Source organism: Microcaecilia unicolor, chromosome 10 (genome assembly GCF_901765095.1).
Source record: "Microcaecilia unicolor chromosome 10, aMicUni1.1, whole genome shotgun sequence".
Lineage (NCBI taxonomy): Eukaryota > Metazoa > Chordata > Amphibia > Gymnophiona > Siphonopidae > Microcaecilia > Microcaecilia unicolor.
In genome coordinates, this window is record NC_044040.1 from 19,646,251 (window position 1) to 19,670,045 (window position 23,795).

The window sequence follows — 23,795 nt, forward strand, 5'->3', positions numbered from 1 at the left end:
TATTCTGGCAAGAAAAATGGGGGGAAAACTGTACTATGCTCTTGTGCAAATTTGGTAGACATATGTCCTAAAGAACAGCAGCCCGTGGCTGCTGTTGGCACAAAATAGGCTTCCAGCAAGGGTGTGTAGACTTACGTTCAAAAGAGTAAGGAACCAAGAAGTCTTGACTACATATCTATAATGGGTCTATCGCATTGAAAGTATAGTACAGTGTTTCCCAAGTCCACTCTTAGAGTATCCCTTGCCAGTCAGATTTTCAAGATATCCACAATGACCATGCATGAACTTGATTTGCACACACTGCCTCCATTATATGCAAATCTCTTTCGTGCATAGTCATTGTGGATATCCTGAAAACCTGACTGGGAAGGGGTACTCTAGGACCAGCCTTGGGAAACACTGGTATAGTGTATGTTAATCAAACTCCTACTTGAATGCAGTTTGAATTGTATGTTCTACGTAGAATGTGAAGAAATGTATATGGGTGTGAAGCCTTTTAGAAGGCACTGCATGTAGCCATATCTACTATAATAATTTCCACTGCCAACGTTCTGAAGCTGACTCCGTGGGTTCGTAAGGTTCATTAGGTTCATCAGTCTGTCACCATCTCTCTCTGTCCCGCCCTCGTGTCAAAACGTGATGACGTCAAGGGCGGAACAGTGAGAGGCAAGGCAACCAACCAACGAAAATAGTTGTAAGCGCGCCTGCGCACCACCTACCTTCTCTGTGTGTCGCGGTTGGCAGCCGAGCGAGCAAAGAACTCGGCAAACAAGAAAGGCGGTGTGGTGGTGAAAGCCGCACAGAAATACTTGACAGCTGCATACGCAGAAAAAAACCGGGAGCCGAACTTTATCATACTGAGTGCCTGTGGCTGCATTAGCCCCGCTGTTGCCTCTCGATGTCTGTGAGTGAGACAGTATGAGGGAGCTCCTGCTGGCTGTGAGTCAGGCCAGGACTTAGCTGGTGGACGGGAGAAGCACTGTGGGAGGGTGGGAGGGGACCCTGGAACTGGGTGGGTGGGACCCTGAAACTTGGAGGGAGGGAGGGACCCTGAAACTCAGAGCTAGGGACTGTGAAACTCAGAGGGAGGGGGGGACCCTGAAACTCAGAGAGAGGGCGACCCTGAAACTCTGAGGAAGGACGACCCTGAAACTCGGAAGGAGGGAGGGGGACCCTGAAACTCAGAAGGAGGGAGGGGGACCCTGAAACTCAGAGGGGAGGGGGTGGGGACCCCTGGCGCACACTCTTTCTCACACTCTCTCTCTCTCTCTCTCTCTCTCTCTCTCTCTCACAGACACACTCACACCCAGTTTCTCTCTCTCTCTCTCTCACACACACACACACTCGCACATTCACTCTCTCTCACACAGTCACTCTCACACATACTCTCTCAAACATACACACTCCGAGGAAAACCTTGCTAGCGCACGTTTCATTCGTGTCAGAAACGGGCCTTTTTTACTAGTATATATATAAAATCTTTACTAGTACTTCTATAGCCCTCCTGTAAAGCCACATCAGGAGCAGTTTTATGGTACCATTGTCCTTCAGGCATCCCACGAGTGCTCTTGAGGAGTGTAGGGGGGGGGGGGGGAAGGAGCCTTTGGTACATGCTTGTTTTGAAAGACGACAGTGCTTTTGATTTCTAAAATACTGTAAGGCACATTATACATTTTTAGATTAATAATCAGAAATAAAACAAAGAAAATTAGATAACTTTTTTTTTTAACTGGACTTGCTTAATACATCTTTTTTAATAGCTTTCGAAGGCCAGAACGTTTCTCATTCCTGACCTGAGGAACAAATTTTTGGCTTCAGAAGGTAGTCAAAAAATATATTAAGTCAGTCCAGTAACATAGTAAATGATAGCCTGTAAAGGCTATTAAGACCTATCCAGTAAAAAGAATAAAAAATCATATTTCTTATTTTTTTCTGTTTCGTTTTACTTCTGTTTATTACCTTTAAAATGGACTAACACGGGAATCCTAGTTAACATGATTAATAAAACCAACATTCTTTTTTAAATTTTAAAGCATTTACATATTAACTCAAGAACACTTCTTGAAACAGAATTTGCTTTGATAATTGCCATCTTTTCTATCACAAATACTCAATAGCACATTATCAATTTACTCATCCATAGTCCACAGTAAAGGAGGCAATTCACAATTTTAGTGGAAATAGTAAAGAAAACTCTACCAATAAGGATTAGAAGGTTTGAAAAGAGATTCCAGGACTATTGCTACTAATTACGGGGTCGAAGTAATTACAACTCTTGGGTGTGATGCAGGTGTCCCAGCTATCTTAGAATCTAAGAAGGAACTTAATTGTTTAGGATCAAAAAATACATACTTAATTGAGTTTAGCTTTAATACACATTTACAAGGAAAGTTTAATCAGAAAAGGGCGCCCAATTGTAAAATTTTTGGACGCAATGTAAGAAACTGTTGGCGTTTCCTTTGAGTTACTTTAGAAACATCTGGGAACATTCTAACTTTACAGTTCAAAAAAAGTTGTTCTCTATGAAGGAAAAATTGCTTCAATATCCAATCTCTATCGGGCTGTAATATAAATGTCACTATTAATGTTGCTGCTGTTAAACCCTCATTATCATCGTCAAGTGTTTGAGTTATATTCAAGTCCAAAGTCTCAAAGGGCACTTCCGTCCCTACTTCTTGTTCAGAGTCCTTTTTTTTCACATAGGGTAACAAATAATAAATGTTTGAAATCGGAGGATATGCCTGTTCTGGAATCTTCAGAATTTCAGTTAAGTATTTTTTAAAAGTTATAAGAGGAGCTATGCTTTATAAGGCAAATGTAAGTCTTGTTGGATTATTGTAAGACTGTTCTAAATGGCAACACTTTCCTCTTTCGATTGATGGCAGAATCCAACTATTTGTTATGGTATTATTCCCGAAATGGTTGTATATCCTCCTAGTATTACCTATTAAGTTATTAAAACGTGATCTTAAGGCTTTACAGAGGATGCTATCTCATTTTTGCTGGGTGGATCGGAAACCAAGGATGCCCTTTAAGCAGTTAATTGGTTGTTGGAAATATGGAGGCCTGGGTCTCCCCAACTTATCTCTGTATAATTATGCATGCTTATTTCGTCATTTGGGGGATTGGGTATTGGACGAACAAGGTTATACTTCACGAGAGTATGAGGAGGCGTTTTACTTTGCATGTCCTTGGCATGTCAACTCTGTCTTGCACTGCTCCTCAAGATCCCTCCCGCCGTGGATGCGGCATAGTGTGGTACTCCAATCGTTGCTTAAGGCTTGGCGGTTCCTGATTTTGTGGTTGGGAGGTCAGCCTGACATTTCAGACCAGCTTCCAGTTGGAGGCAATTTGCAGTTTTCTCCTGGGAGAGAGAACGCTAGCTTCACTCGTTGGGCGAACAGGGGAGTTTTTTTTTTTGCTGCAACACGTTTTAGATTCTGAAGGTAGATTGTTCTCATGGGAGGTCATGTTAACGAAGGGGTTTGCAGAGCCACGGGATTTGATGGCTTATCTTCAATTACGTCATTATGTACTTTCTTTAGAGCAGGTTGCCCTTGTCTTGTCTTTGGGTGCACGATTGCAGACATTCTTTGATAAATTTCGTGATTGGGGTCTATCAGTTTCTGGTTTGCATAAAGCATTACAGTCGCGCTCCCAGACTCGGATTTATGATGACCTTACTGCTAGGTGGGGTCGGGATTTGGGAGGTCAGGTATCTCCATAGAGCCTTTAAAGCTTATCAACGGATCCCTGCGATCTCGGTGAGCGTTGAGTTGTGAGAGTGTCAATTTCGGACTTTACATAGGACATAGTTTACCCAGAAACGAATGTTTAAGGTAGGGGCGGTAGAGTCCCTAATCTGCCAGAAATGTCAGCAAGGGCCTAGCTCATTCTTTCATGCCTTTTCGGAGTGTTGGAGGGTAAAGGTCTTTTGGAGAGCTATTTTAAATTACTTGGGGAGGCTGTTGGGCTGCGACCTATCGTTTTCTCCTGCAGCTATATTATTGGATAATTATGAAGTCTTTCGTATCCGCAATCGATCACACACATTGTTTCTTTGGAAAGCTGTGGATCTGGGCAAAAAAGTGATCCTCAGGTGTCTGGGTTGAGGAGGAAGCCCCATCCTTTTGGGCGTGGAGAAATCGCTTGCAATCCTTGATGCTTCTAGAGTGACAATATGCTAGGCAAGCCCCTAGAAGATTAAAAACCTTTCATGCAGTATGGGATGTATATGTTGAGTCTCTTCCACGCTGTGATTGGCCGTGCTTCACTCAGCTGAGAGCCCTGGAAGTCTCTGAGCCAATCACAGCGTGATTGGCTCCGCTAAACACGCTGTGATTGGCTCAGAGACTTCCAGGTCTCTCAGCTGAGTGAAGCACGGCCAAAAAGGGGTTGAATGTCCAAAAAAGAGCCTGCAGCATCGGAGCCTGTTTGATTTTTTTTTAATAAAGCTTCGCTTAAAAAAAAAAAACAACGTCCATTTTGTGCGGGCCCCCCCCCCCCCCCCCCCCCACGCAATAATAAAAACTTTCTTTTTGGCCGTGCTTCACTCAGCTCAGAGACCTGGAAGTAAGGGAGGGACATCCAAGTAAGTACAGTTGTGGCCGAGTGGTTAGAGAAGCGGTCTTGTAATCCAGAGGTGGTGGGTTCAAATCCTAATAGTTCTGTTAAAAAAAAAAAAAAAAAAGGACGAGCACTTGGATTTTTTTCCCCACTTTTTTAAGTTGTATGAAGTCTTTATTGAACATTTATCAATAAAGTGACGAGCACTCGGGTGGTTTTTCAGGGGTAGAACGGCCATAATGGCCGTCCATGACGAGCACTTGGCTGTTTTAGCTCTCCCCCCCCCCCACCCGTTTTTTTTTTTTTTTTTACATTTTAATAAGTTTTCCAATCCCGCGCAGCCCCAACGAGAGGTACAGACCTCTCGTTAGATTTTCCACCGTTTTTGTCAGGATTAAAGTGAGTGGTCAAAATTCACATTGTTCCAGGAGTTGGGTTTTTTTGTGTGTTTTTCCTTCTTCTTGTGGTGTAATGCTATATTGGTATCTTATACAGAGAGATTCCTGAAGGTTTTTAGTAGGTTATGTGTTGAAATGCTGTTGTAAGCCCAACATAAGAAAGCTGGAGCTGCCCTCCCTCCCCCTTTGCTTTTTAAGGGCAGGGTTCCCTGCTGTGCAAATTAATTGCAGCTGTGGTCATTAACTGGAGTTTTCTAGTGATGCACCAGAAATTAACATTTTCAAAGGTCCACTATCCACAGTGTCTCAAAATGAGAGAAGCAAAACAAGTAGTGCCTGACAGTGTGGGCCTGAAAACCGATCGCATTTGGATAAGTTCTTTCGGGATCTCAGAGCTCTCTGTTGGTTTCACAGTGCTTTGTTCCTTGCAGCAGGCAGAGGCAATCCCTCTGGCTATTAGATCAGAGAACAACCACCTCAGCTTCCGAAAGAAGCGAGAAACTTTCTTCTTCCCAAAGACTGCTACATTACAATCACCGATCAATGATCCCCTAACGAATTCCAGAACTATCAAATATACAGTCACACCGTATAACGCTTTTATATCTATTGTATTCACCCAGTGTCCTACTTATAGTAACATAGTAACATAGTAGATGACGGCAGAAAAAGACCTGCTCGGTCCATCCAGTCTGCCCAAGAAGATAAATTCATATGTGCTACTTTTTTATTTGTACTGTCCTCTTCAGTGCACAGACCGTATAAGTCTGGCCAGCCCTATCCCCGCCTCCCAACCACCAACCCCGCCTCCCAACCACCAGACCCTATAAGTCTGCCCAGCACTATCCCTGCCTCCCACCACCGGCTCTGGCACAGACCGTACAAGTCTGCCCAGCACTATCCCCGCCGCCCAACCACCAGACCCGGCACAAACCGTATAAGTCTGCCCAGCACTAGTCCCACCTCCCACCACCAGCTCTGGCACAGACCGTATAAGTCTGCCCAGCACTATCCCTGCCTCCCACCACCGGCTGTGGCACAGACCGTATAAGTCTGCCCAGCACTAGTCCCGCCTCCCAACCACCAGCCCCAGCACAGACCGTATATGTCTGCCCAGCACTAGCCCCGCCTCCCAACCACCAGCTCTGCCACCCATTCTAGGCTAAGCTCCTGATATTTTAACTGTTGTTCCACTAATTATATAAGCCGCACTGTTGTAAGACCTAAGTTGAATTGAATGATTTACAGTATCTTGCTTCACTCTTTCTTTAGTTATACTGTACTTCACCACCTTGTCTATGTCTTTAGAGCATCGATTAAGGTCCGGTTACTTGTTCCGTTGATTTGACCATTTGTTTTGCCCTGTATCAGTATTTCTCTGTTGCTGATAACACAAATCAGAGGCCCAGAACAGACTGGTCATCTGTTTTGTCCCAGCAGCAGCACTATCGAGGTGAAATTAATCTACCCTGTGGATAGAGATGTGGAATGCATACTCTGCACTTAATGCACATGCTCGGAGGCTTATTCTAGTGTTCCTTCATGTGTTGCTGTGACAGGATGCTCTGGAAGGTGCTCTTATGTTTGTAAGGAAAAGTACATATAGGGAGTAGACTGTGGCTCTGTGTAACAAATGGGTTTTACTATTTATGAAAAACATTGGGCTTAGCAGAATATGACCGTTGCAGAAAATGCAGTGTAAGGTTTGCTTTGAAATGCCAGAATGCATCTAAAAAAAAGATGTAGTGGAATTAGAAAAGGTACAGAGAAGGGTGACAAAAATGATAAAGGGGATGGGATAACATCCCTATGAGGGAAAGGCTGAAGAGGATAAGGCTCGTCAGCTTGGAGAAGGGATGGCTGAAATGGAGATATGAAAGAGGGCTATAAAATACTGAGTGGCCGTGGAACTTAGGGTTGAATCGCTTGTTTACTCTTTCCAAAAATACAAGGACTAGGGAGCTCACAATGAAACTAAGTAGTAGTAAATTTAAAACAAATAAGAGAAAATATTAAATAAAATATAATAAAATTACTTAACCAAGACCTCAAAAAATGTACAAAAGGCTGAATCAAACAGTACAAAGATTAGGGGACACATGAAGTTACATGGAAATACTTTTAAAACAAGTAGGAGGAAATATTTTTTTCACTCGAATAGTTAAGCTCTGGAACTTGTTGCCAGCGGATATGGTAACAGCGGTTAAGCATATCTGGGTTTCAGAAAGGTTTGGACAAGTTCCTGGAGGAAAAGTCCATAGTCTGCTATTGAGATAGACATGGGGAAGCCTTCTTGCCCTGGGGATTGGTAGCATGGAATGTTGCTACAATTTGGGATTTTGCCAGGTGCTTGTGAGCTGGATTGACTACTGTTGGAAACAGGATACTGGACCTGATTGACCACTGGTGTGACCCAGTGTGGCTGTTTTTATTTTCTTATTTGTAATGTGATCATAAAGGCGATAGAAGAATTCTGGACAGACAGTAAGTCTGCGGTGCGTAACTTCTCTTGTGTGCATGTCATAACATTTCCAGCCCTTGGGCTTTTTATTTATTTAAAAGTTAATACATAGCCCAGGCCCATCCGTAGTTCTGGGCAGGGTACATGAAAACATGTGTAAATAAAGCATATATACTAAGCACAACCAGCATTTTCTGGTACCAGTCTTAAAGATAGTGCTTTAAGATATATTTTGAGAGTAAATTACTACTAATACTCATATTTCTGCAATGAAGAATCTAAAGTTTTGAGCCTGCATGTTTGTTTGAAAAGGGCTGGGGGAGGTCAGGCTATGTACATTTTTGAATGGCTTTCATTTTGTTAGCTTACCTTATACATTATGCCCACACTAGCCCTCTCCTCAAGTCCACTTCACTGGCTCCCTGTCCGCTTCCATATACAGTTCAAACTCCTCTTACTGACCTTTAAATGCATCCACTCTATGACCCCTCACTACCTCTCCTCTCTCATCTCTCCCCGTGAACTCCGCTCTCTGAACAAATCTCTCTTGTCGTCCCCCTTCTCCTCCACCGCTAACTCCAGACTTCGTTCCTTTTATCTTGCGGCACCTTATGCCTGGAACCGTCTTCCCGAACCCATACGTCTAGCTCCATTTCTACCTGTTTTTAAATCTATGCTGAAGGCTCACCTTTTCACTGCTGCCTTTGGCTCCTAACCACTACTCATTGCCCTCCTCCTCCCCTGTTCCTCTTTACCCTGTAATTCCCTTGCCCGTGATGTCTTGTCTGTCTGTTTTACATAGATTGTAAGCTCTTTGAGCAGGGACTGTCTCTCTATGTCAAATGTTCAGCGCTGCGTGCGTCTGGTAGCGCTATATAAATCCTAGTAGTAGTAGTAATGTCCCTGTTATGTGTGCTACAATGATTACTTACTGTTCTGTGTCCACAATGATGGTGTTGGTATGTATGACAGCTCACATCCTTTCTCTTTCCTCTTTCACAGGACACACAGAAAGCAAAGCAGTTTTTGCCATTCCTGCAGCGTGCTGGGCGGTCCGAGGCCATAGTGGAGTACGTCTTCAGCGGCTCCCGGCTCAAACTTTACATGCCAAAAGAGACCTGCCTTATCACCTTCCTGCTTGCTGGTGAGTTATCATTGTGCAGCAAGTTTTTCCTCTTCTCATCGTACTGTTTCCCTTTGGGGGGCAGTTTTTCCAAATGGGTTAGTTTTGAGTACCCTTCCCAAACTTTTTCAGGCTATGATCCCATGGTTGCAGCTGCAGCAATCTGCTAACTCCGATGAGGTGCATCAGAATGTGTAGTTCTAGGGCGAGTCATGACCCCAAATGCAGTGTGGGCGACCCACAGTTTGGGAAGCACTGGCATATACTGTGACAATAATGAACTTCACTCCGAGTCCCAGGGTACTTGGAGCATGATCACAGTCTGTCAAATTTACTGCTGACGTTTGCTGTAGTACTTGCATCGTGCCAAAGAGTTCTTCCTTCTGGAGCTTGTAAAGGCAATTTATCCATTTATGCTTAAATTCTTTTTAATCAAGTTTGTGGTACCCAAAAAGATAGTCAAAAAATAAATAACCGTTCTTGATGGAATGAAGCATAAGTTAAATGCCCTTTTTGTTGTTGTAAGAATGAATGTTTTAGAAGGCAGAAGTTTAAATATGCAACATGTTTGATTACATACCTCAGTAGCATTGAAATGATTATGGTGATATTGAAGAGTTAAATACCAATTATTGGAATTTGAATGTTAAATAAATGAACTTGTAGTTTTTGGCCAATTATTGGTCTTGTTCATAAGGTGCTGTGGTTCCTTTTAAAGAACTTTTAGTGGGTCACGTATATTGTGATCAGTCTCCACAGTGATAACCTTTGACTGCTGAGGTCTTTTTTCCTCCTTTTTATGTAAAAAAAAATATAGAAAATTGATTTTAAAAAATCATAGTATGGTTTGAACAACATTTCACTAAAATTTATGGGGTTAGTGTTGGTTCCACATTTGTTGAGGTTTTAGCGGACCCAAAAAGATGGAAAATGTCTTTCTTCCACATTTTCTTGGTCTCCTCCGACTGTGCTTTTTGATACTTGAGGACTTTCTCTCTTTCACCACATGAATCACAGAATAATTGCTTGGGATTGCCACGTCTATGATCAATTCCATTTTAGTTTTTTTTTCTCTTTTACCACTATGCCTGGCTTCCTTGCATGCAGTGTTTTTTAATTTTAATATCAATTGGGATGGTTTTAAATATCAGTTGGGCTGGGTACGTCCCAGATTATCATAACCTCTTTATTCTCAATAATTTTCTTAGGGTCATGATCCCAGTGCTTTTCTAGTACACTGATGTAATATTTACAAAGTTTCCAAGGAATAAGTTGTGCCTCCTTGTGCCTTTCAGGGGCGTATCTGGAATCCGGCGGTAGGGGGGGGGGGGGGCCAGAGCCAGAGAGGGGGGGCACATTTTTGCCTCCCTCCCCCCCCCCCGCCTCTCTCCACCCCCCTCCCCGCCGTCAACCCTCCCCCGCTGCTTACTTTTGCTGGCGGGGGGGCCCCAACCCCCGCCAGCCGAGGTCCGACCCGCAGTCTTCATATTTCGTCTTCCTCCGTGCTGACGTCAGACTCCGAACTGGATTCAACGAAGCAGCACTGCAGCGTTACTTCCTTGCAGCATGGCCACGGAGGAAGACGAAATATGAAGACTGCGGGTTGGGCCTCGGCTGGCGGGGGTTGGGGCCCCCCGCCAGCAAAAGTAAGCAGCGGGGGAGGGTTGACGGCGGGGAGGGGGGCCAGGGCGAAATCTGCGGGGGCCCAGGCCCCTGTGGCCCCACGCAGATACGCCCCTGGTGCCTTTCTGTGTAGAAATTTTCCACTTTGAGCCAGCTACAAGATGAGTAACCATTTACATAGGGAAATTCAATGACGACATACTTCTTTGCTTCTCGTCTTTTGTGTGTTGGTAGCAAAACTCTAAGAATGCCTTTACACTGGTAGTAATTGCTCGAATACTGTCACTGTCCCTAAGTAGCAGCTGACGGTTTTTGTGTATATGTAATGGTGGGAGAGAGGGTGGAAGGGAGTTATCAAAAATCTGTGACGCAGTTGATGTATATTTTTCATTTTTAGCTGTTTTTAACCCTTTTACCCCATTTTAAATGACATTGTAAACCGCTAAGATGTTTTATAATGATTCTGCAGTATATCATATAAACTTGACTTTGACTGGGATAGACCAGACCGTACCATACACACCCAACCAGGATTCACATAGGTTCTGAAATAATCCATGACAAAACGTGATCATCGTTTGAAAAGGAGTGACTTATCTCCCATGGGGTTAGATGAGGTTGGAAGTGGATAGGCGAGGGGGCCAGAGAAGAGGATTTGGAGGAAATAAAATCTGCAATAAATGCATGGGTGTATAGAGTCACGTGACGCGATGCACACGAGCGGCTGCTGATCGCGCTGCTCCGTGCTTTCTCCACATTTCCCGCTGACAAATCCCTTCAAGATAAAGATTGAGGATTTGAACTAGACTATAAACATAGCTAGAATCTGACTTAAAAAAAAGCTGGGGGCTGAGGAGCGGCGATGGCGACTAAAACCTTGCGTCGAGACAAAGAAAAAACTAAGGCAGGAGATGACAAGATGGCGGCGCCGCCGAGCCCGCCCGGAACATCGGTTAGCTCGGCGTGGGCCGCTGAAATTGTTGGCGAAGTGACTACAGCCCTAGAAGCAATATTGGATAAAAAATTGCAGGGCTTGGATGTAAAGCTGGAAGGGCTTAAAAATGATATGTCACAGATAAGCCAAGATATGATATCGTTCCAACAGCGAACGGGAACCCTGGAGGACCAAGTAACTAGCATGGAACAGCAGTGCTCCAAATTAATAAAAATGGTGGAGACGCAAGCCGAAAAAATTGAAGACCTTGAAAATCGGTCACGGCGCAACAACTTACGCTTTGTTGGACTTCCGGAGGAATTAGGAGACAAAGAACTTCGGTCATTTTTGGAATCTTGGCTTGTAAAGGAGCTCAAATTATCAGCAGAGATGGGCCCTCTCATAATTGAGAGGGCACACAGAGTGGGGCCAATGCGACAAAACTCCACTAGGCCGCGAGTCGTCATTTGCCGGCTACTCAACTTCGTGCAGAAAACCGCAATAATGCAAGCTGTAAGAGGAGGAACGGGGCTGAGCTACAATAATCACAAAATCCTATGCTTTCAGGATTACTCGATGGCGGTGGCCGCACAAAGAAAGAATTTTGCCCCGGTGTGCTCCCAACTTATACAGCACAAAATAAAATTTGCTTTATTATACCCGGCACGGCTGAAAATCTTTCACCAATCCAATATTAAAATATGCAATTCGGTTCAAGAAGCCCAGCAATTTGTTAAACAAATACTAAGCAGTGGAGATGAATGAACATTTGATTAATGGACTCATTTACAGTAGATCCGGAGAGTAAGTTACCAGTTGGATTTTGGATTACAATTGTTGTTCAGTTCTAATGAGAAGTTACAAGTGGCCCGTGGTGATACAAGAGGATTGGCAATGCACAAGGAATGGGGAGTTTTGACAATGCAATAAGAGGATAACACCTGAAGAGAAAGAGGAATAACGCCGCACCACATGGCAATTCTGCGGCTGACGCTCATCAGAGCCAACTACAATGGGATCCTGTCCATGTGGCAGGGTGTAATGTGTAAGACTATAAGGACAACGTTAATAGATAAGGGAGACATGTTGATAGATGGCTATTGAAATGCTAAAGGGGCAAAATGACCTGATTAATCTTTAATCAATGGGACAGCAAGGCATTGAAATAGAACTAATGCTGGGATCATTATATAATGGGAGAGAGAATATAAAGTAGTTCAAAGAGACACTACACAAGGGTAGAGTGTTTATATGATCAGGCATAATTGACAGATATCTGGGGTTTGGCAATTGGGTTAACGGTTAAAAGATGCCCAGCTGAAACCCCCATTGTAGTAATTTGGGACAAGGAACATAAGGGAATACAGACTAGCGAGTTGAGAAGGTTAGGATGACTCACAGGTGAACTATGTTGATGATGTGTACCTCAATCCGTAGGGATAAGAAATTCTTGATCCACAGATAAAAATATAACAAGTTAACTGTTTATAATACATGTTATAGGGGAGTCATGAGATTTGCATAATAAGACTGTTATAAAGTTGAATGTATAGATATGTGATTATTATACATGACAATCGAATGTGGGAATATAAGCTGTTGTGGAAAATCCCCAAGGGGAGATAGAATGGGTAGATTATAAGATAACCTTGAGGAGTAATGAAAACATAAGCATTGAATATAGGGGAATGTTGGAGGAAGCGTTAAAGTGACTCGGTTCATAGGAACGGGTAAAATGGGGGGGATAGGGAAGCAGAGGGAGGGGAGGGAGGGGGGGAGGGATTCATCCGCTCATGCTGAAGCTGGGGAATTCACACAGTTGCATAAAGGAAGTGGGGAGGGCCATGGGCTGGGGTGGCGCTTCCCTGGAGATAAAATAATAGTAAAATGGATTGGGAATAAAAATTTTGACAGCTATGATTAAAATAGTAACATGGAATGTGGGAGGGATAGGTTCCCCTGTGAAGAGATCCAAGATTCTAAGATATTTGCAGAGGATTCGAGCAGATGTGGCTTTCTTACAGGAGACACATTTGAACTCCACAGAACATGCTAAGCTTGCAAAATGGTGGGTGGGGGATTACATTGAGTCATCTGCAAAGGGGAGGAAGGGTGGAGTGGTTATTCTGATCCGAAAAGGAGTAGCTGGGAATATTAGCAATATTGTTAAAGATACTGAAGGAAGGTACATTTTTTGTAAGGTAGAGATGGCTAGAAGACAAATTATATTAGGAAGTATCTATGCTCCGAACCAAATAGATAATAATTTCTATCAGCAACTGCTGGGACATCTATCAAAAGAAGGCTCTGTCCCGCTGATCCTGGGGGGGGATTTCAATATGGTTTGGAATCCACAGGTAGATAAATCACTTGTTACTCCCACGCCATCCCGGTGGATGTCAAAGGGCCTGCCAAATCTTTGCTCCCTGTTGGATCTATTAGATGTTTGGAGGGTCCTTCACCCACAGGAGAGAGATTATACACACATGTCTAGGGCTCATAATACGCAGTCTAGGATAGACTATTTGCTGATGTCTCACTCCCTAATGGGAGAAACACAAGATACTCAGATTGGACCGTATGGCATTTCAGACCACGCGGAGGTCTGGGCGATATGGAACCCAGAGGGAGGGGGAAACAAGAACAGACAGTGGACATTTCCCAGCTATTTAACCAATCACAGTGGATTTCGAGAACACCTGATGAAAAGTTGGGAGGAATACAAACGTTTCAATGAGCACACTACATCGAACTCCATGATGTTCTGGGAAGCTGCCAAGGCAGTGATAAGGGGAGAGATCATTAGTTTTGTTAGCCATTTTAAAAAAACAAGAGATAAAGAAATATTAAGACTAGAGAGGCAAATTAGGGAATTGAGGAAAATATATGGGGAGAGGCCAACTGTACAGCTGAAAACAGATCTTATGTCGGCTCAAGTGGCCCTGAACTCTCTCATTCATGAGAGGGAGAAGAAATCTCAGGATTACTACAGATTTCAGCTGTACAGACATGGTAGTAAGGGAGGGAAGATGCTGGCCCGACTGATTGCTCGTAAGCAAGCTTCGAGAACAGTCACATCTCTAAAAGATGAAACAGGTAAAATATGTCACACAGATAAGGAGATACGAGACATATTCAAAAAATTTTACCAGAAACTATACCAGGCAGAAGAAGATACAGGTCTACCGAGTAATCTATACCTGGATGCTGTGAAACACCCAATACTCTCAGATAACGAACGAAATGAGTTAAATGCCCCTATTACGGTTGAGGAGGTTCACTGGGCAATTGCTAATAGCCAAATGGGGAAAGCGCCGGGACCGGATGGAATGCGAGTTGAGTTTTACAAGTTGATGGGCGCAGAGATAGAACCAATTCTAGTAGAAGTCTTTACGGAATGGGTGGAAGAGGGTAACTTACCTGGGCAATTAAATACGGCACAAATTATTTTAATTCCTAAACCTAAAAGAGATGTAACTTTGCCAGAGTCCTATCGACCAATATCATTATTGAATTGTGAAATGAAATTATTTGCTAAGATACTAGCTAAACGATTGGGAAAAATTTTGCCGAATATTGTGCAGGAGGTGCAGGTAGGGTTTGTTAAAGAGAGATCGGTATCAAAAAACTTACGAAAGATCTTGGCAGCCTTGGAGAAAATAGGGATGGAAACAGAACCTGCAATAATGGTCAGCTTCGATGCAGAGAAGGCTTTTGACCGAGTGCAGTGGGGGTACCTGTTTGAGACACTGAAAGCATATGGGTTCGCAGGGTGGTTTGTAGAGGCGATCACAACTTTATATGCCCAACCGATAGCACGTATTATGGTCAATGATAACTGCTCCGGGGAATTTGCCATAGAGAGAGGTACTAGACAGGGATGCCCACTCTCACCCTTGTTGTTTGCTCTCTATTTGGATCCCCTGCTTAGAGATATCTGCTCTATGCCTGCAGTGCGAGGGGTTAAAATCAATAATCAAGAATTCAAGTTAGCCGCTTTTGCCGATGATTTGCTAGTCATGCTTACGAACCCAGTAGAGTCTTTACGTGCCCTACTAGAAATATTTGAAGAATTTGGAACTTATTCAGGGTTTAAATTAAATTTAGAAAAGTCCGAGGCACTGGCTAGTAACTTTGACTACAAAGAAGCTTGGCAAGGTGGATTTCCCCTTAGATGGGCGACAGGTACATTCCGATATTTAGGAATACAGTTAACCCCCAGGACAGCGGATCTTTACTCAGCTAATATTAAGTTGTTAATAGCCCAAACTAGACAACAATTAGAGAGTTGGAGCATTCTGCAGCTGCCGTTAATAGGACGCATCTGTCTGATTCGCATGGTAATTCTACCCAGGTGGCTCTACGTGATGCAAACTATCCCAATATGCTTACTGCGCAAGGATCTTAATGCCTTTTACAAGTTGGTGGGGAAATTTTGCTGGGCAAATAAAAAGGCAAAGGTGAAATATACATGGTTACAGGGAGGCTGGGAACAAGGAGGGCTAGGATTGCCAGACTTGCAATTGTATAATATGGCTTGCTTACTACGGCATATTAGAGACTGGATTTTTGGAACCAGTTGCCATACTCCACTTGAAATAGAAGAAGCACTCTTTGAACCTTACCAACCGCAAACCTTGTTGCAAGTGGAGAAATCTCAGATACCTGATAGATACAAGCAAAGCGTGTTGTTGTATCCCTTGAGGAGGGCATGGAGGTTTATGGGGAACAAATTGAAACTAGGAAAAGGCATAACTGAGCTTGTAAGCATTAGAGGGAACCCGTTATTTGAAGCAGGTATAACAAACCAGGTATTTCGAAGTTGGGAAGATCGGGGATTGAACACCTTAGGAGATGTTTTGAATGAAAATGGAGAGATCAAAACTCGGGAACAATTGTTAGGTACGGATAATGCACACTGGAAGGACATATTTGCATACTGTCAATTGCAACATTTTATTCGATCATTAAATAAGGAACGCCTTGTGCAGAACCTGGGAGCTAAGGTGAAACACTTTTTTGAAAAAATTTCCATAACAGACCCTTCCATTTCCGGGTTACATAGGGCGCTGTGGGAGTGTGCAGAGACTAGGAATCTGAAACAATTGAAAGAGCGCTGGGAAAAAGATTTGGGAATTAATCTAACGACATGGGATATCAATAAGCAGTTGAGAGGAATACCAAGGGTGATTGGTGGTGCGCAATATAGGGAATGTGCCTTTCGTTTTATCCATCGCGCCTATATGTCACAAGCACAATTAGCAAAGTTTGGAGGAACACAGACATCGAGGTGTAGGCGTTGTGGGAATGCAGAAAACACCTTTTATCATGGCTTTTGGGGCTGTAGGAAAATCAAAGCATTTTGGGGGAAAATATCTAACTACTTATCCACATTATTAGGATATAGGATAGTGGGATCGCCCCAGCAGCTGTTGTTGAATCTGCCGGGGTCGGTTGGGGAAGGAGCACATCAAGGGACACTCTTATTTTGTAAACTTACCTTACTGGCAAAGAAATGTATCTTGCAGCATTGGACATCTGATACTGGGCCGGAGTTTTGGCATTGGCGAAATCTGGTTCATCAGTTGATGATGTGGGAAGCAAAAGAAGCCAAACGTGGGCCTAAACGGAAAATTGTATTCTTGAAACTGTGGGGTAAATATATAGACTCTTTGTCTCCAAGAGGGAGAAGCTTGGTCCTTAATACACTGTAGGGGATGCAATTGATTAGGTTGGAATCAGACATGAGCGGTGAATCAGGGGGGAGGGGGTGGGGGGGGACAAGGAAGAGATATAAAGGGAGCCTACGGGAGCTACTGAGATGAAGGGTATCATTGGGGCAAAGAATATAGTAGGGGACTGCAATTTCTATCAATATTAATGATATTATGGGACGAATATATAAATAATGTCTAAAGGATGGGACACATACTAACCTCTAGGGAAGACCTGGAGACTTGATTCTTTTGTTTAAGGCATTGAAGAATTGGTGACCTATCGACATTACTGAATTGGTGATGACTGATGATTGTCTACAAAACTGATTGATGATTATAAGACTATGCTTCGCAAACAGCGGAAGTGAGAATAACAATGTAAAAAGGGGGGGGGGGGATTGAACACTTGACACGAGATAATGGTTGCACTGTTTCTGTGTAGGTTCCATGGAACTTGCTTAATTAATAGTTGAAGAATATTTAGAGGGAAGGGAAGGGGGGGAGGAGATAAAATGATAAAAATTTGATGACTGTTAGTAAAGTACGGATTCAACGAATTACTTGTCTTGGGAAACATCTATGTATAATCAGAATGTGGAATGTGAGTTATGTATGACGAGTCATCAATAAAAACCGTTGAAATATAAATGCATGGGTGTCAAACTGCTCTGATCTGAAGTATATCTATAATGAATATACATGAGAGATTTGTATGTAGTGGTTCAAGTGTATATTGAGGATATTCTGAAAACCGTACAAAGAATTGTCGCCTCATACACCTGGTTTAGATGCTTCATTCATCCATAATTGATTAATCCTTCTCTCCAAATATTCCTGGGTAAAATCACCAGTAGTAGTAAAACTGGACTGCCTAGAGGCTGCTTGCATTTCTTAGGAGCCTGATGGTCCCCTGGACAGAATGAAGGATGCTTCAATCCCTGTACACTTAAAGAATGTATTATGTTCAAAGTCTGCACCCTGGTTCATAAAATTATTTACGGAGAGGCCCCGGCCTACATGTCAGACCTCATAGACTTACCACCCAGGAATACTAAAAAAATCAGCACGCACATTCCTGAATCTCCATTTCCCTAGCTGCAAAGGACTAAAATACAAATTAACACATGCGTCCTGCTTTTCCTACATAAGCACGCAGCTATGGAATGCACTACCACTCGATGTGGAAAAAAATGCGCGACCTAACCAACTTTCGGAAATTACTGAAGACCTACCTCTTCAACAAGGCATACCGCAACGATCCATCCCATGATCTTTATGTAATACCACTTGTATCTTTCCCTCTGGAGTGGCGATCGCCATGACAGAACAATGTAAGCCACATTGAGCCTGCAAATAGGTAGGAAAGTGTGGGATACAAATGCAGCAAATAAATAAATACTTTGTGCATGCACAAATACCATAAGTGAAAATTACCCACTGACTTGGTTCCAATGTAAACAGTTTGAAAGTTGCCCCTGTCCTTTACCCAACCACCTATGACAAGCAGTAATAACTACATTATCTGTAGTGCCAGAACTGATGTCAAAGTGAATGATAGGTAATATTAAAGTCCTAGCAAAAAACACAGGCAACCTTCTAGCTGAGTCTGGCAACATGCAATGAGAGAGTTAACTATTTGACAGTCAGTGAGTGCAGTAGTAATTGGAAGTTTTAGTGGAAATGCAGGCACTCGCATAGACGGCTGTCTCCAGGCAGGCTATGCACCAGTCATGCTATCCTAGGTCAATTTAGCGGGTTGGTGGTTGTGGACTGCTCTGGAAAACTGTAGAAATTAGGAGGCTAGGTGTTCGGCAGCTGTACTAGTACTAATAGCTAGTTAATTTCTTACAAGCTTAGAGTTGGATGTAGGAAAGGAGATGTACTGACTGCAAACGCAGTATGGATTTTCCCCTAGAGTAGAAAGGAGAAAGATGGACAAATAGTGTCTGGGATATACAGGGTTAATCTACAGTAAGAATCGATCCGATGCTATGGCTGACAGCTGGGATATATTCTTGCCATTCTAGACTGGAATAACTTGATAGACTGGATGGGGGGGTTGCTGGTCTTTTCTGCCATCACCTACTTAGTTTCAGTGTTGCTTTTCCTTTTGAAACTGCAAATCAGGAACCAAGAGGTGGGTGCACCTATGTCTGCAATTTGGCAAAGTCTATGCAGACTGTAAAAATGAGAACCTGTAATTGCTCAGATTCCTTTCTCAGATACATCACCACTTACTAGTCCCCCCCCCCCCCCCCCCTTATGCACTCGGTTCTTTCACAGAGAAAATAGAATTAAAACTGAGAATGTGGTGTAATTGGACAATTAACCAGTATCGTCTGACTGGGACTTGCCTGTTGTCTGACAGAACACCTCCAGATCTTTGCCTTCTGTTTCCTTTTTACCCTAGCCAAGTGTGATATTGGAAGCAAAAAGTGGATGTGAAGCTATAAACCGTGCAGGATCTGAGCTGTATGTTTTTTTTTTTTAATTGCAGCCACACAGAGGCAACCACAAGGTCTCATTTCTACATAGTGACATTTATTAACACCAAGACACTTTAAAAGTGAATGTGTCTGGAATTGAAGGACACGAGAAAGAGAGAGAAAATAGACAGCCCTCTTTCTCCTTCTAAAAAAATCCAGTCCAGCTCAGAGTAATACTCTTAGCATGACTCCTGCTACCAGGGCTGGCGTTAGAGGGCGGCAAACAGGGCAATTGCCCTGGGCCCCTCATACCCTTAGGGTGCGGGGGCCCAAGTCTGCCTCAAATTGAAGGAGGCATAAGTTGAAGACCAGCTTTTGGGCCACCTCCATGGTTTCTGAAGGAGTAGCCTACTGGTTAGGGAACTGGGTTCAATTCACACTGCAGCGCCACCTTCGTGTGAAAATGGCTCTTGAAGAATGTAACTTGAAAAAAAAATTGAGAGCTGAATCAGCAACACCAGTCCCTGAGGAAGCCACGTGAAGGTGAAACGGTGGCGCCGTCGGACCTAAGCTAAGTGTTGCTTTACATTCATTGGCGCTCTCTATCAAGCCTGTTTGTAGAGATTCAAGTCAAAATTTAAATGCTAAGAATTTGGAATCACAGCATAGAGCACTTTAAAAAAAAAATAAAAAAGGAGAGTTGTGTGAATCCCTATGATAGAAACTCATCAACGTTTTTTATTATATCCGTTGCAAACCTAAGACTTCTAGTCCGATAGGTTTCTGAGGGATTTTCTCCTTAAAAAAATACACATTAGTGGATTAGTCTTTCTCTAGTGTCACATATTTGTTTTGTAAAGATTTACCGTATCACGACACTGGCTCCACTGCACTTTTTTGTTTTAATGTTGACAATCAAATGCTATTCTCAGATATGTAGCTGCACTGGGAGGTGGTGGTTTTAGTCACCTAAGTATGTGAAGGCAAATTTAGAGCCCATACACACAGTGAGGACCCCTAAGCTTAAGAACGTAAGAATAGCCATACTGGGTTAGACCAATGGTCCATCTAGCCCAGTATCCTGTTTCCAACAGGTGCCCAATCCAGGTCACAAGTACCTGGCAGAATCCCAATTAGTAGCAACATTCCATGCTACCAAACCCAGGGCTAGCAGTGGCTACAATGAAGGTAGTGCATGGCAAATGTCTCTCGTGAATATTCATGGCGGGTATCCTTAAAATCTGACTGGCTTGGGTGAATCTTGAGGCCTGGGTTGAGAACCTCTGCCCCAGATGATCAGCGCTTCATGGAGGAGAATGTCAGACCAGAGTTAGGCCAGAAATTATTTTAATAACTAATCATGTAGTATGATACAATTACGGTACTGAGTAGGAGAAACACTGTTTTCAAAACTCAAGTTTGAAATGTTATTAAATCTGTTACCTTCTGACTACCTGCAGTTTAACAATTTAACCTGCCGTTTAAGGTTATTAGCGCTAAGCCATTAGGTTCTAAATTTATAGTGCAATTATGTAAATATAAAAATCAATTTAACTGTGAATGCAGTTCACAGTGACAGAAAAAGAAAATCCTAATTATCTTTCAGCTCCTAGAAAGGTCCAAGTCTTATGACTGCAAGATTCTCCACGGGGGATTGGAGGGGTGTAGTGCCACCATGGAGAAACTTCATGGCTGCCGTCTCCCCTTCGTCGTGTGAAAGCAAATCTGTAGACTGTTCACAGATCAGAAGACATTTTCCTGCTCTTCCAAGTCTCTTTGTAGATGATATGATGATGACTATTCTTCTATATGAATGACACTTTAATAATGTTTCTTGTGCAAAGTGAAGTAATTCATCTCACTATTTGGTAAATTTTAATTTATGTGGCTCAAAGTTCCTATAGTTGAATTGGTCTGGGAGAAAACTTGAATCTTAAACTCTGTGTGTGTGTGTGTGTGGGGGGGGGGGGGGGGTCCACCAACCCTGGGAGGTTTCCTCCTGTTAACTTCTTTTTCCTATTTAGCTAAACAAACGTTGCCTCACTATTCCTAGTCTGGCCATTGGAGCGAGTGTATTGGGGCCTTGAGCCATACGTCAAGTCTGCTTGTGGAATTTACATAGAACCATGGAATGAGGGGACAGAAATGATTGTTAAATAGTTAATAAATTTACAATTCTGTGTCATGTGCTCCACATCCAGCCATTAGGTGTCGCCCTTTTTAAAACAAATTTGAATACTTTTGATTTTCAACAGCAATTGGACATCCAGAGAGACAACAAGTCTGCACATCATCAATTATATTTTTCTACGTCAGTTCATAGAGAGCCATAAATGGATCATCAGTACTATAAAACATAGAATAAATTTAAAACACACACAAAAAAAAAAGAATCCGTAGACTCCCCTCCTCCCCCAGGGGCTAATTTATTAAAAGGCCAACAAGAGCTCTAAGCAACAATAACAAACAGGCAAAGGGAGAAAATATTAAAAAGAGAAGAGCACCTACAGTTCACAACACCCTACTTGGCGAAGAAAAAAAATCAAATGCAAAAAAGATAGGAAAGAGAAAACAGGTAACTTAACATAGTAGATGACGGCAGAAAAAGTCCTGCATGGTCCATCCAGTCTGCCCAACAAGATAAACTCATATGTGTATACCTTACCTTGATTTGTACCTGCCTTTTTCAGGGCACAGACCGTATAAGTCTGCCCAGCACTATCCCCACCTCCCAACCACCAGTCCCGCCTCCCATCACCGGCTCTGGCACAGACCGTATAAGTCTGCCCAGCACTATCCTCGCCTCCCATCACCGGCTCTGGCACAGACCGTATAAGTCTGCCCAGCACTATCCCAGCCTCCCAACCACCAGTCCCGCCTCCCACCACCGGCTCTGGCACAGACCGTATAAGTCTGCCCTCCACTATCCTCGCCTCCCAACCACCAGTCCCGCCTCACATGACCGGCTCTGGCACAGACCGTATAAGTCTGCCCTCCACTATCCTCGCCTCCCAACCACCAACCTCTCTTCCCCCACCTGCTCCGCCACCCAATTTTGGCTAAGCTTCCTGAGGATCCATTCCTTGAAAGAGACGGGCTGTCCAAAGTTTTCTCAATTGCTGCCTTAAGGCAAATGTCATGCTTTTTTCATTTGAGTTATCTCCCACACTGTTTGCAGCCACTCTGCCCTAGTAGATGGGGGCCACCTGTTCTAATTCCTAGCGAGCATAGTTCTAGTAAGTAACACCTTTTGCAATAGGTACTGTGCGTTCCTCAACACTACCCCATTCAGATTCTCTCCTAATAATCTCACTATGGAAAAGGGACAGCCTTCCTCAGGGGCCGATGATCAGAAGCAAATGTGGGCGCTGGAGGCAGTGGCGTACCAAGGGGTGGGGGCGGTGAGCCCCGGGTGCACGCCGCTGGGGGGTGCCGAGGCGCACGCCTGCTCCGAGTTCGATAAACTTCGTCGCTCGTTCGCTGCAGCTCCCTCTGCTTCGGAACAGGTTACTTCCTGTTCCAGGGCAGAGGGAGCTGAAGCGAAGTTTAGCGAACTTGGAGCAGGCGCGCGCCGCAGCACCCCCCCAAGCGGTGTGCACCTGGGGGGGGTGTCATTTCGCCGGAGGAGGGGAGGTGTCATTTAGCAGGGGGGGGGGGGCGCATTGGCACTCCGCCCTGGGTGCCATCCAGGCCAGGAACGCCACTGGCTGCCGTGCTAGCACCCATGTTTGCTCCTTCCCTATGATCACAGCCTGCAAGCGCGTGAAGCAATGTGTTTCGTGGGCTCTGACTGCAAGTAGCATGTAAATGCATGCTAAACGAGGCATTTACTATTCCTCAATGCTCAGTGGGCATCATGCCAAACGTTGGCTTCTCCTGTGGCAAACCCTATGCCAGCTTGGAGCTGGCGTTAGGGTTTGCAGAGCATTAGGGAAGAATGGGGAGCTCTGTCCATCATGCTTGCAGGCCCTCCCAGCTCCCTCACATGCAAGGGGCTGGACCTCCAGCCTCCCCTAACCCCTCCCGAACAAGTTTCCCTGGTGGCCCAGTGGCCTCCCTCCCCCCACCCTCAGGACATGGGGAGGGGAGCTGGAGGTCCAGTGGATCTCTAGCCCCCTAACCCCCCCCCCCCCCCTCGACACACAAAAAAAGTCCCTGGTGGCCCACTGGGCAACCCTACCCCCACCTTCCCTGGTGGTCTAGCGCCCCCGAACCCCCACAATACCTTGGACTTGAACCAGGAGATGTCTACGTCCGCTCTGGACATGGTTAATTGCACGTGTCGGTCCTATGAAATCAGAGATTTATCTAAACCTATGCTTGTAGTTAAGGTACATTAAGTAGAATCCTGTCACAAAGAGGGTGTATAACCTAAATTAGTGTTTGGAGCAATGGAGGGCAAAGCGATTTGCTTAAGGGCAAAAGGAGAGTCTGTAGGAGAAGAAGCATGATTCCAACCCTGCCTTTTCCTTGGTTCTCAGTTTGCTGCTCTGACAACTAGGTCACTAATGCATGAGCTTTCGAGACGTAACCAGTACAAAAGTATT

At 43.9% G+C, this 23,795-nt stretch overlaps 1 protein-coding gene across 1 annotated transcript in view; it reads left to right on the forward strand.

Moving 5' to 3' along the window:
• Positions 1 to 23,795, forward strand: part of SND1 (staphylococcal nuclease and tudor domain containing 1) — a 1,412,868-nt gene that overhangs the window by 498,296 nt on the left and 890,777 nt on the right. Inside the window, exon 15 of the mRNA XM_030217129.1 lies at positions 8,428 to 8,569. Coding sequence (XP_030072989.1) covers positions 8,428 to 8,569 — 142 coding nt within the window. The remainder of the gene's footprint in view (positions 1 to 8,427; positions 8,570 to 23,795) is intronic.